Genomic DNA, 12,652 nt, shown 5'->3' on the forward strand with positions numbered 1-12,652 from the left:
TCCTTGATGCTCATCTTGATAAATTAAAGGAAAACATGGGAGCGTACTCGGAGGAGCAAGGCGAGCGCTTCCATCTGGATATACTGGACTTTGAACGCCGCTATCAAGGACAGTATAACGAGAACATGATGGGAGACTACATTTGGGGGCTGATTCGTCAAAGTGATTTACAGTATAATCATAAATCTCGAAAACTACTCACTTCTAAAATTTTTGTAGTTATTTTTGTATTACTTTAGTAAAATACCTGTTAATTTTGATTCATATGTTGGTTTTTTCTGACTTTATGTGAACAAAAAGACACACATTCGCCCCTTTTTCTCATTGAAAATAGGTACATTTCAAAATATCACTGTCCTGGTCACAAAAGGCATAAGCAATTTCGAAATGACAGTTACTACCCAGGAACAAAAATTGTGTTACATAGTGTAATTGATCATTTAGCTAAGCACACCTGAAAAACATGACAGTTTAAAGCATCAAGTGTCCACTTTTATGTCTAGTTTGTATCGGAGAGTGGTAATTTTTGTGTCAGTAAAGTAGCAGTGTTTTCCACAATTGTTTTGCAACCACACTATTATGATGACGTCATGAGACAATTTTTGCAGAGAAGTTCAAAGTAATTTCGCTCATCCGCACTTCTCCACAGGATCTGCCATGAAGATGCATATTGCTTTGAACTTCAAAACAAACATTATATATATAAAAAAAATAGTTTTCCGAGCTGGAAATTTTGCAACGTTAAGTGAAACCCAAATTTAATCTAACTTTTTTTTTCGTGCAGCCATTGGCGACTAGGCTTAGATCAACAACTTTCTACACTTGAGAACACGATATAACAACAGGATTCCAACCTAGGAAATCAGCAGTGCCTCCTCTATTTATTATTCTTGAGGTGGCTGAGTGACTGGGTGGATGCCACGTTCACCGGGCAGTGGTAGCGCGCGCTCGTAAGGGGCCGGCCATAAATGACGTCACGCACCTAGGGGGTGGGGGGGGGTCAGACATTTGTGACGATGCGTGACGAGGGGGGGGGTTGATAAATGTGACGTCACATCAAAATGCGCAACTTAAAATAAATATAGAATTGTTATAACATCACTAATTGTTATAACAACACTCCTACAACATCAGAGTGCAGCGCCACATTAAATACGCACTACAATGACAATAGTTTAAAGCGATTTGAAGCATGTTTTATTTAAAAAAATGGAAATATGGTTTTGTAACGTCATATTTGAGGGGGGGGGGGGGTCTGACTTTTTGTGACGTCGTGTGACGAGGGGGGGGGGGTCAAAAATCGTTCAAAATCGCGTGATGTCATTTATGGACGGCCCCTAATCCAACACTGTGTTGCCGAGGGTTTGTGGATCACGCGAATTCGTGTGGGCATTGCTGTACAATATCCTTGCTTGCTATAGCAGAATGCAGTATACAGTAAAGCGTGGACTCGTATCATCCATGCCTTCTGTGTGGAATAGAGTGTTTCCCCCTCGCATGCGTGGTGCTCCGGTTTCCTCCCACGTGTTTTATTGTATAGAGGACTGCAGATCAGTTGTTGACACCGGCTCACTGCCTGGCTGCCTTCCAGCTTAGTCTGTGGTTTCTCAGCAATTGTGAGATGCAATTTGCATGAAGGACACTATATACAATTAATTACCAGATTAAAAAAACATTTTAATAAGAACTGCCGAGATACTGCTTTAAAATTCCAGGGTTGCACCAAAAAGCAGATAATTTAATTTCATTTAATCTCATGTGAACACTAATTTATTGGTATTGTATATCATACCTCAGTATCGGGGTTGTTAGACTTTTAGAAAGTCATGCTGGGCCATTATCGCTCTTGTGTCTATACTACCCTGGTCAATGTTCCCGTAAACGTCACTTGTTGTTGTTATTGTCCTTCCCCCGCACCTCCGATTAGGACGGTTGGCTACGTACGGTGCGAAAGAAGTTCAACGCACGCACTCATTAATTTCTTCACCCAATGGGTCTCCCAGCCTGACTGTTGTCATCTCATTCACACCGTGTTCGACCACCACACTGCAGGTCACAAGCACTTCTCTGTCTTCATCTTTCTCACACTGCTCCATTTGGATGTTTCTCACACCGACCATCTCGCCAAGTCATTCATAATAATAATAATCTCCTTGCTCAATGGAAGGAATGTATTAACTTTTAATCTATTACACCTTCAATCGTGCTGCTTGTTGCTGGCAACTTGCCATTTTTTGGAGTCTTTGGGTCATGTGTTCTGAGTCTATGAACACGTTCCTTCGGAGTGGGCAGGTAGGAACTTGGTTGGACAGCGCATTCGTGCACGACAGAAAGCTCTCGGTCACGTGATGCACTTCAACCAATCCGGGAGCGTACATGTTTGGGAGGGGCGATGCACGACAGACAAATAATCCCTGGTGGGCAGCGTGGAACTGTTGTTCCTACCTGTATAACACAACATTATAATGTTTCACAACCACCTATAATTTTTACCATGACGTGACCTGTGGAGTAGGGGATTCTGTAATGGCAAAAAAATGCCTCACTGCGAGGCTACACGCGGACGTCAAAATTTAAATTCAGGTTTGTGGTATATGCATAAAGCATAAATTAAGCGATGCCTTTGATGACCAGAATTTAATGTCTATGCACTTAAAGAGTGATTGAAGGCTCGAATGGAAATTGCACGCAACAGCGCCAACAAAGCGTGCAATCTATACATTGTGTAGTAATTTCTCTGACTTGCACACTAATGAAAAGACCCATGCACTGAAGATAAGGGTGGTGCCATGGGGCTGGGATAAGCATGCAATTAGAAAATTTACACCTCCCTCTCACCCCGAGGGAAGAGAAACGACAATATATCCTGACTCTGTAATTTTAATGTGCATTAAAGCAGGTATTTTTACATTCAGTGCACAATATAATACTGCTACAAGTGAATGCATTTCTATTTTACAAAATTAAACACACCATGAAAATCTGTTTTAATGAATATTTAGTTTATTTTACAGATGGTTACAATCCTGGCGAGGAAATGTCGAAACAGTATTTTGTGAGATACTGCAACTATGCAGCATGCGCTCTGTTGTGTTTCTTGTTTCGTATTATTTTTTTTTGTCTTAAAATCAATGGCCATCTATTGATCGAATAGCAACTTAAAACAAGTCAGGTATATTTTGGAAAGCGTCTGCAAAACTTATATTCCTTTATCACTAAATCATTTACTTCAATCCTATTGCGAGTGCTAACTTTGATATTGGGTATAAATTGTCTGTACAATTACGTCATCGTTGTTTCAATTATGTTTAGCACATTCGTGGGTGAAAATTAGACCGATTGAAAAAAACTCAATTTATTTTAATGCCAACTCAAACATGAATAAATTAATATTATTGTGTTTTGGTCACCAACAACATTACAACGTTAAACGTCTTTAAATAGTATTACATTTTAAACATCAAGAGATTTTAAGTGTAGAAAACTTCCTCTTTATTATCCATGTTCAACACAACAAAGTAGCATCAAGAAGTTACCGTAACACAGTCATATTCAAAGTCAGAGGTCACATCACGGATGAATGCAATATTTATAACACCGCAAGTGAGCCTGGGTTCTCCATAAGCAAGGTCTAAATACAATGTTCCACTGAGCATGCAGCCGCTAGATATTATGAGCACAGGTGCAGTAAAACGAAAATGATGAATGCAGTATCCAAAAATGAATTATACATCGTGACTGCGCAACCATCAAACACATTACAAGACTATCAGCGTGTAGAAAACACGCTAACAAGCCACTGTGAGATTAATTTATTCCCACTGTTCCACAGGTAAAAATAAGAACATTGTGCAATATATATTGCGCAAACAAATTTAATGTAATTTCATCCCGTCACCGATAGAAACCCTGTAGTCTGTAGGCAATGCATAATTAATGCACATTTTATTACTTTTCTTCATAGTCGAATGCAGAATGGATGGATCACATTAGTGTCCCGTGACCTTGGGATTAAAGGTATAAAATAAAGAACACCATAAACATGTATTGTAAATTAACACATAATTTACATACTTAGCATGCGGCATGATTACACATGAAACAACAGCATGAGCGCGGATCATATTTATCAAAAGCACATTACGAGTAAAAATGATATATACCATATATATATTTTCATACACAATAATACTGCACAGAAATCAGACGATATTATACCGAGTTAAAAAATCTGTAAGTTTGAGTTTCATGTAATGGTATAATAGGCTAGGAGAAACTCTGTCATATTTACAAATAATAAAAAAAATCCATCGAAAAATAACTCGTGTATTTATTTTAATTTGAGACTATCCAATTCCATCTTTACACATCCCATCACCATCACCAATTTCACCATCCATCATCAGCATGGTCACCGCCTATGCCGTCAACTTCACGGCCAATGTCCTCATTATAATTATCATGCTGCAAGTGCGCACTTTGGAAATAAATTGTGAAAAGACGACTGCATCAATAAAAGACGAACTGCTTTAGGATACCACAGAGCCACACGTCACGTTTAAATCAAAAGGAAATCATGCTCTAATTACTTTGTGCTTGATGTTGCATGTGGTTGCAAACACACATCTTCATTTATATTTACTCACTGCCAATAAATCAGAAACATTATTTAGATGAAATAAGCAAAATAGATTTTCACAGAAACAACGTTTCGCCAGTCTCGAGCCATGCACCTGGTTAAGACTCACGCATACAAGAGGAAGAAGCACGGCTTTTAAACACACAGAATGTTGTTAGGCTTGTTACACGAGAGAGTTTCAGCTAAGCTCAGATTAAAAGATCGCATCTAATTCATGTTCATAATGACTCATCACACAATTATCCCAGGGGGCCGGTGTAGCCAAGCAAATAGACCAAAGATGTAGACTTTCAAAATATAATAACAGCAATTAAAAACTCGCTCACCGCGTCCCGAAAAAATACAAGAACAAACCAATCCATGAAGTGAGTCTTTGTCGTTTATATATTTTCTTTAAATCACAGTACTCAGTTTCAAAATATTCACTGAGCTCAGTGTTTATCAATACATTGTAGCTATTATATTATGATAGTTGCTCCAAGTTGGAAGTTTTCAGAAAATTATTTTTGTTACGAGATTATTGACCATACATTGTTTTTATTAGCATCAGCATCTGAAGAAATCAGCATGTCGAATTTCTGTGAATCTCAAAAAATGCCATAATTCTTTAATCCCATGATCAGAAGTATATCAACTCATACATTTTATGAAAACTGCTTCAAGTTGTCACATTTATTGTTGTTTGTGAGACATATCGGTCTGGACTATCTTGGTGATTTCTGTCTTGACTTGAGGCATTACAGGCTGAGACACACTGGGACGTATCTCATCGGGAGCCTATTCACAAGTCCAGAAGTAAGCCGTGAAATTGCATTACATAATGTACAGCTCTTTGTGAATCCACTGCTGGATGAAGGCCTCCCAGCGCCATGTCAGTCATTGGGGTTGTTTGAACATACTTCACCACTGAGGCATATGTGCGGATTGGGTAAGGGGTGGGAGGGGTCACATGACCGGGTCAGATTTGCCACTGACGACAGCCCTTGCCGGAAATCGAACTCTGCTGCCCTCTGTGTCTCACATCGTCATAGGCCATGATCAATCGACTACTGAAGGACTCCCCAAGGCTCCACCAGCTCTCACGATCCTGCGATACAGCGATCCATCCAGGACCTGCACTTCATAGCTCACTAGATTATTCTACATTATTACCATAAAGCGCAGTGCTATTAATAATAATACACTTTTTAGCGAATTTCCTTTAAAAAACACAAACACACTCAAACATAATTTGGAAAATTTCAATCGCTTTTGTTGGCTTTTACCTGATACTGTTCAAGTCTCTATCTTAAATTACTGTACTTTATCCACGCGTTCAAAGTAGTGTTAGCCTGCAGGCCCCTTTAAGTTTAGTTTTTAATTCAGAGGTGACACAATCCATTCAAAACCAATGGAAATTCGCGATAATAATTACCGCTATAAAACCATTGGCCATCCAAACCATCAACGATATCCCCAGAGGACCATACACCCTTAATCGCAACTCCACTGTCGCGGGCTAGGCTTATCCATGTAAGCCCGTGTCCATATCATCAGCAGCAATAAACTGGTGGGATCAAAAGCCTCGTTCGTTGCCTCTACCAAGTTAATAATCCTCCGAGCACCTGAGCTGATTTCATCGCTCCATCTCCATGGCGTATGTCCGTTCCCATCAGTGCACGTTCCCTCCCCCGGCCGCCACTCTCCCGTAAAGTCTCGACTACTCCGACTTTTGATACGTCCACCAAAATGCACCCTCGGCGCATGTCCCGAGTCGAAAATGAACAGGGCATGGGTGAAAAGATTCCCATCCGGCTTTCCCTACAGCCGCCCCGTGCATCTTTAATATCTGCTCACAATAAAAAAAAATATGAAAAGTGATTGCATCGGTGCTTTTTTTTGTTGATGCCGCAACTGCGGAAATCGATGCACGGCCGCCTTCGGCGTCAACACGATTCCTCTTGCATGTGGACAAAAGGGCCCGTCGTTTAAACTGTACTTGGGCCAGAAATGCAAAGTTGTAGAATTGTTTGGGGTGGCTGACACACTCCGCTGAGTGATTGATTGTTTTTTTTTCCGTGTGGAATCCGCATTAAATGTAAGTGAACGCACACCTGGCAGTGTCGTTCCGCAAAACTCGCCCTTGTTAGCTGTCTATGATGACCAATTTTCAAGTTGTGTGTGTGCCCGTGTGTGCGCGCGCGCGCGTGTGTGGTAGTGTAGCGGTGAGCGCGCTGCGCTATGAACCCGGCGACCCGGGTTCAATTCCTGCTAACGGCCAACATCAGTGACGATTATCTGAACCGGTCCTGGGCCTCCCCTAGGTCGATTCAGCCTCAAATTAGTGCCTGGTGCGGTGTGTAAAAATCGCAAAGGGGGAGACAAAGGCGGCCGGGCGTGGTGTTGGTCACCCACCGCTTTGTGTGCCGTGCCGGCCTTCATAGGTGCTCGCTTACAGCACTTGCCCCAACAATCTGTCCAGGCTATTTGGGGGGGATCTTTGTCTTTTATCTTTTTTTGTTCTGCGGGGAGCGGCGGTACAGTGGTTAGTGTACTGATTTACAATTCTGGCGCTCGATTCGAAGCCAGGATGGCAAATGAACCTGTCCTGGGGTTCACCGAGGTCAACTTCAGTATTAGAACGACTACCTGGTGCAACCTGTAAACGGCGGTGCTTGGGAGACAACGGAGGGCATGAGTGGTGCCGGGCACGTGGGATTTCTCTCTCAATAGGTTTCACGAACAATGCTTGTTCCAACAGTGTGTAATGCTGAACAGAAGAACCTTGTTCTTAATCCTCAAACGTAAACAATTGAGTGTTTTCAGCTGCAAAGTTGTATAAACTGCTGAACACATTAACTGCATTTTACTGCAACAGTTGCGATTGTTGTGACTTGGCTCTCCAACACACCGGTGTGCAGTACTAGTGACGAATTGGCCACGTTCTGTTTACGTGACAATCCTTACTAGTTGACTGTGTCGGGTGGTGGCGGGTTTTAACGACACATATATATTTACGCAATCTAACCCCCCAAAAAAAACCTCTATTATGAAACACTGATGATCAGTTTGAATCAATTCGGATAATTCGGGAGGAGCGGGCTGCGGGGGGAAGGGGCGACTGCATTGCAAGTCGCGTACAACATTAGAATTGGAGCCCAACATAACCCCCCTATATCTCGATTATAAAAGGCAATAAAAAGCGTTTTCTTTTCTTGTTACGAGATGGCGGAGTGCAACCAAAGACATTAATGTTGGATTAGCCGGAAGGGCAGTGGGGACCTTCGGCACATCAAGGCTCTTTAGTGTCAAGTGCCCGAGTGGACGCAATACCCAAGGCGCGGCCTCTACATTATTAAAACATCACAAAGGTTAGAGAGAGTACAAACTTCTTCCAAGATGTGCTTCGTTGTTGCTCTTGTTGTTATTTCATCCGACCCCTTCACATTCCCCACCGTCGCCACCACCTCCTCCTCCTCCGCCGCGTGTCAGCCGTCGCTAGGCAGTGTCAGCTCGGCATTCTCGTGTGTTCATCCCGGGGGAAGAACAACCTGCTTGCTAATTGGACACGTCGAAGAAATTTTGCGAGGGAACCAGGGAACCAGGAATTTTGTGCTCTGGTCTCCCCCCCTCCCACCCCCCCGCCCGAGTAACGTCGCCTGCTTTGTGCACGAAGAGATGGACAGGAGGGCCAAGCCTCGAGAGAGGGCAGACCGAAAAGTCAAGTCGGAGACGCTGCGCTGAACGCCCAAGGCGAACGCGACACGTCCCAGCCCCTGTCGCTTTGCGTTGGGCACGCTGCCGTGTCGCGAGCGATGCACGCGAGCGACTTTTTAGAAGGGCGCGAGCGATTGAACAGCGGACGTCGAGCGTGAAATCGCGAGGGAGTTCGCCCATTTTTGGGGCTGGGGGTTCAGAGGTCACGTTAAAAACCATGGGGCCGTGGCGACGGAGAGGATTTAAAACTCTGAACGGCAAGTTGCAGGGCCAATGAAGTGTCAAATTCATACGTTCAGTTGTAATAAATACAATCACCGTCAGTTTCATAAATTCACCAATCACAACACTGCAGACCACGCAGCTGTCCGCGTTTTGAAACGGTGACATGTCTGACGTTTTGCTCAAAGTGCTGCCCGAGCGAAAATGTCGGAAAATCGCGTCGAATAACGCTCGGCATTCGCAGCGTAACGTCAGACACCGTGCCGAAAAACACCCCGTTCAGCCGGAGCACACATCGGAGAGCCATTCAGCACAACAGCAAACTCGTGGGGCCGCAGACGTTTACAGCCGTATGGTTATACCATCATGTACATATTAGGTGCACAGTGGGAATGCATTTCCCACTGTGCACGAACGGTGCTGTGAATAATTAAGTCAACTGTGCCTTGAAGACGGCGAGAATCCGCTGGTGTGCTTCACACGTTTGACTGGAGATTTTGAAATTACACAGCAACTCGGGGACAATGGATTACGTAGGGTAGAGACATTTGTTAGAAACCTCCTTTGCCGAACAGATTCCCCTGGTTTAAATACCCACACGGAGGCTGCGTTGGAAGATCGAATCCCGACAGCTGCATCGTCCTTAACACCTCAAACCCAGGAAGTTACCGTTACAAGAAAATAAAAGTGGAGTCCTGCAATTGCTTGCTCACACCACTGCTGCAATGAGGACCTCCACTAGAGGGAGCTCGAAATAGCCTCTGGAGAAAATGTTGTGCCAACTCCTCCGAGGCTACCGTTACAATAACACAGACCCAATGACAACAACACCCGCATGAATTAAGACGGGGTAGAAATAAATACAGCACTGTACGCACTTGAACAACAACAACAACAACAAAACCCTTCCACCAGCTGCTGTTGTCAATATTATGTATTCGTTGGATTGCAACAAGCGGAGGCTACAAGAGGTGGTTCTGATGCTGGCTGGCGTGCAGCTCCTTCTCCAGCCACGCGGTGAGGTTGTCCTCGTTGGCCTCTCTCCATCGCAGGTTGGCCTCCACAAGCTCCAGGGCCGGTCCGAACGCTGGATTCGGCTGTCCCTGCGCCGACAGCTGCTGCTGCGTGAACTGCTGGAGCTGCCGCGACAACAAACGCCGAAATATCAAACAAAGAGTCGCGGAACGGCCACCTCCGTCCACGGCCCGGATCCCGTGTTCGTTTCGTCCGAATTTGTTTATTCTAGTCACGGTAAGTTATTCATAAAGTAGCCAATTTGGTGTTCCAGCCGTGCTAAGCGCGTACGGCCATCATGAAAGCGCTGTGTTTCGCACAGGCGTTGTCTGCTATAGTTTCACAGCAGGGAGCGATGCTTGCTATGCGTAAATCCCAATAGAGTAATACGCAAGTGATTTTTCAAACAACGGTAAAGCTCCATTGGAACCTCATTTGCCAGTAAAAAAAATATGATAATTGTTTTTTTTTACCCTTCTATCTGGCAACAAAACTGACACCTTTTTTTACAAGGAGTCATGTTTGCATAGACCACAATACCTGCAGTCATAATGCAAAGAAAAACATAACTCTGACAAGAGTTATGTTTTTTGTTTGCATTATGACTGCAGGTACTCTGATAAGAGTTATGTTTTTTGTTTGCATTATGACTGCAGGTATTGTGGTCTATGCAAACATGACTCCTTGCAAAAAGGTGTCAGTTTTGTTGACAGATAAAAGGGTAAAAAAAACAATCATCAACGGTAAAGCCGGGCCAACACATGATAGGCCTACCGTTTCGAGGCTGACGTGGAGTGTTAATTTGCGGTTGATACGACCGCGGTAATAACTCGGGGGACCAGAGCGATTCGAACCGCGAGCCTCTTGCAACAAGCCGCGCGAACGCGCTCCCGCAGAGGCCACGTCGCCGCCCCCCATAGCCGTGGGGCAATCAACGCGGTTGGGAACTCCGCGTCGCGTGAACAAGAACCGGGCATTGCACGGGGGCAGGCAATGAACTGGAACACGAAGCGAAGAAAATGGGAGACAAAAAAAAAACCGAACAAAGAGACGCCAGCGACGGCCGTGTGAACGCCGTTTGGAACAGCGTGGGATGGCGTTGCTCAGCTGGCCGGAAACAGCAAGAAGTCGCTAAGCCGCGTTGCCCCAATGTGCTGCACAGAAAGGGAAGGACTCTAAGGTTTCAGGGATTGTCTTAGCTTGGGCCATGGGTCGCTCCGGAACCGCATGCGGGCCCTTTAAGGACCGCTTTGTGACTGTTATTTATCGAGAACCGCATCACGCATCTCGTGAAATATACAAAAAAAATTGTTACCGAATTTGAATAAAAAAAATGTCTCTACTTGTTATTTTGTTTTGCTGACCCCTGGCATTGGCAGTGACAATCTGTGGGATATTGTTCAAGTCCGAGTATGTGGGAATTTAATTAGCCATCAGCTTTGTCTTGTCAACTAAAGTGCCAGAGAACAAAAAAATTGTCCGCTCTTGTTTTTTTTCTTCCAATATTGATGTAAGGGGGTGAGCAATTTCACCCTCGCCCACGCCAATATTATCAGGTCAGCTGATCAATGAAGCCAGTAAATCTGTATAGAACATATACTGTATAGTCAATTACCATGTGTGGCCTTCCGCGGTATGCTGCTGTCTCTGCTAACGTTACTAAAGCATCTCCGTCAGAGTTTTAAATCAGTTTAAGTTAATTTCGTCTCGTCACAATAAAGCGTTGTTGGCCTTTGGTGTGGGCAGCAGGCATTGTCGTCGTCACAACCGATGCCTTTCATTTGCTCGGTCACCGTTGACTATAAACGAATATAAAAAATATTGTTGGCGAATATTTTCCTCGATTATTACTTGTATTAATCAAGATTAACACTATACTCTTCGGTTCTTTCGTTAAAGTCACGTAGGTATAAAAATAAAATAACATAAATCACGACGTTTCGGGCCATGCTTTCCCACCTAATGACGGATGCTTGTGTTCCGCCCGAAACGTCGTGATTTATTTTATTTAATTTTTATACCTACGTGACTTTACCGAAATAACCAAAGATTATGGATTCCTGCAGTCACGAAAGCTTCAAATCTAGATTAACACTGCCCCTGATCCATATTGCCATGGCAGGCCCCAGCTTATCCGCAGGGTACTCACTGTTGATTTTCATTAAGTGGTTACTCATTTTATTGACCCGGGAGGGATGATGAACACACAATGATGTTGTGAGCTGTGTGTTCTCCGACCAAAAAAAAACATACATCTGGATAGGTCTGTCAATGTAACACTCAATACTAGGGACGGCAAGTAAGGTACAAAACACTGTTCCGGAGACAAGTTAATTCTTAAAACATGTCACGAACTTATAACATTTAAACTATGTTGTAGCTTGTGATAAAATATTCGGCATGTGGTGATTCATCTCCTCTTCGATTCGATGCACTGTGATGACTTGAGATTGTGAATACATCCAAGCGACGGTGTTGTTTCCACGACTGTGAATGTAGCAGCCTCTAGTTGCTGCATGTTACATGTGAACCACTCACATACAACAATCCGATTCTCGAACAAGCGCAATTTGATGGATATAACGTAAGCTGAAGAATCGATTTTAATTGATACATTCAGGCATCATTACTTGCCCAGCAATTGCAGGATTGCTTCGTGATGAAAAATATTTCCATGCACAGAATGCACAGACACTTAACACGTGCTCTCACAAAAGACGCCAATGCACCCTCACACAGACAAAGATCCCCCATATAGCCGCACCAGACTTTTCGGGGCAAGTGCTGCGAGCGAGCAGATGTTAAGGCCAGCGCGGCACACGTGGGGGTGGGTGGCCAACACCATGCCCGAATGCCTTTGTTTCCCCATTGGCGATGTTCACAAACTGCACCAGGCACTCAATTGAGGCTGAGTCGACGTAGGGGAAGCCCAGGAAATGGTTCAGATATCGGACACTGGTGCTGGCCGTGAGCGGGAATCGAACTCGAGTCGCCGGGTTCATAGTGCAGCGCGCTAACCACTGCACCACCGCTCCTCCAACGCACACACAGCCAAACGTGCAAACTGTGATTCATGCGATC

At 44.0% G+C, this 12,652-nt stretch overlaps 1 protein-coding gene across 1 annotated transcript in view; it reads right to left on the reverse strand.

The window, feature by feature from the left end:
• Positions 1-3,475: 3,475 nt before the first annotated feature.
• The window catches only part of TRHDE (thyrotropin releasing hormone degrading enzyme), a 213,440-nt gene continuing 204,263 nt past the window's right edge, over positions 3,476-12,652 (reverse strand). Inside the window, exon 19 of the mRNA XM_078601407.1 lies at positions 3,476-9,696. Coding sequence (XP_078457533.1) covers positions 9,520-9,696 — 177 coding nt within the window. The 3' untranslated portion in view covers positions 3,476-9,519. The remainder of the gene's footprint in view (positions 9,697-12,652) is intronic.

This window comes from Lampetra planeri, chromosome 16, assembly GCF_965212315.1.
Source record: "Lampetra planeri chromosome 16, kcLamPlan1.2.h2, whole genome shotgun sequence".
In the NCBI taxonomy this organism is placed as follows: Eukaryota; Metazoa; Chordata; class Hyperoartia; order Petromyzontiformes; family Petromyzontidae; genus Lampetra; species Lampetra planeri.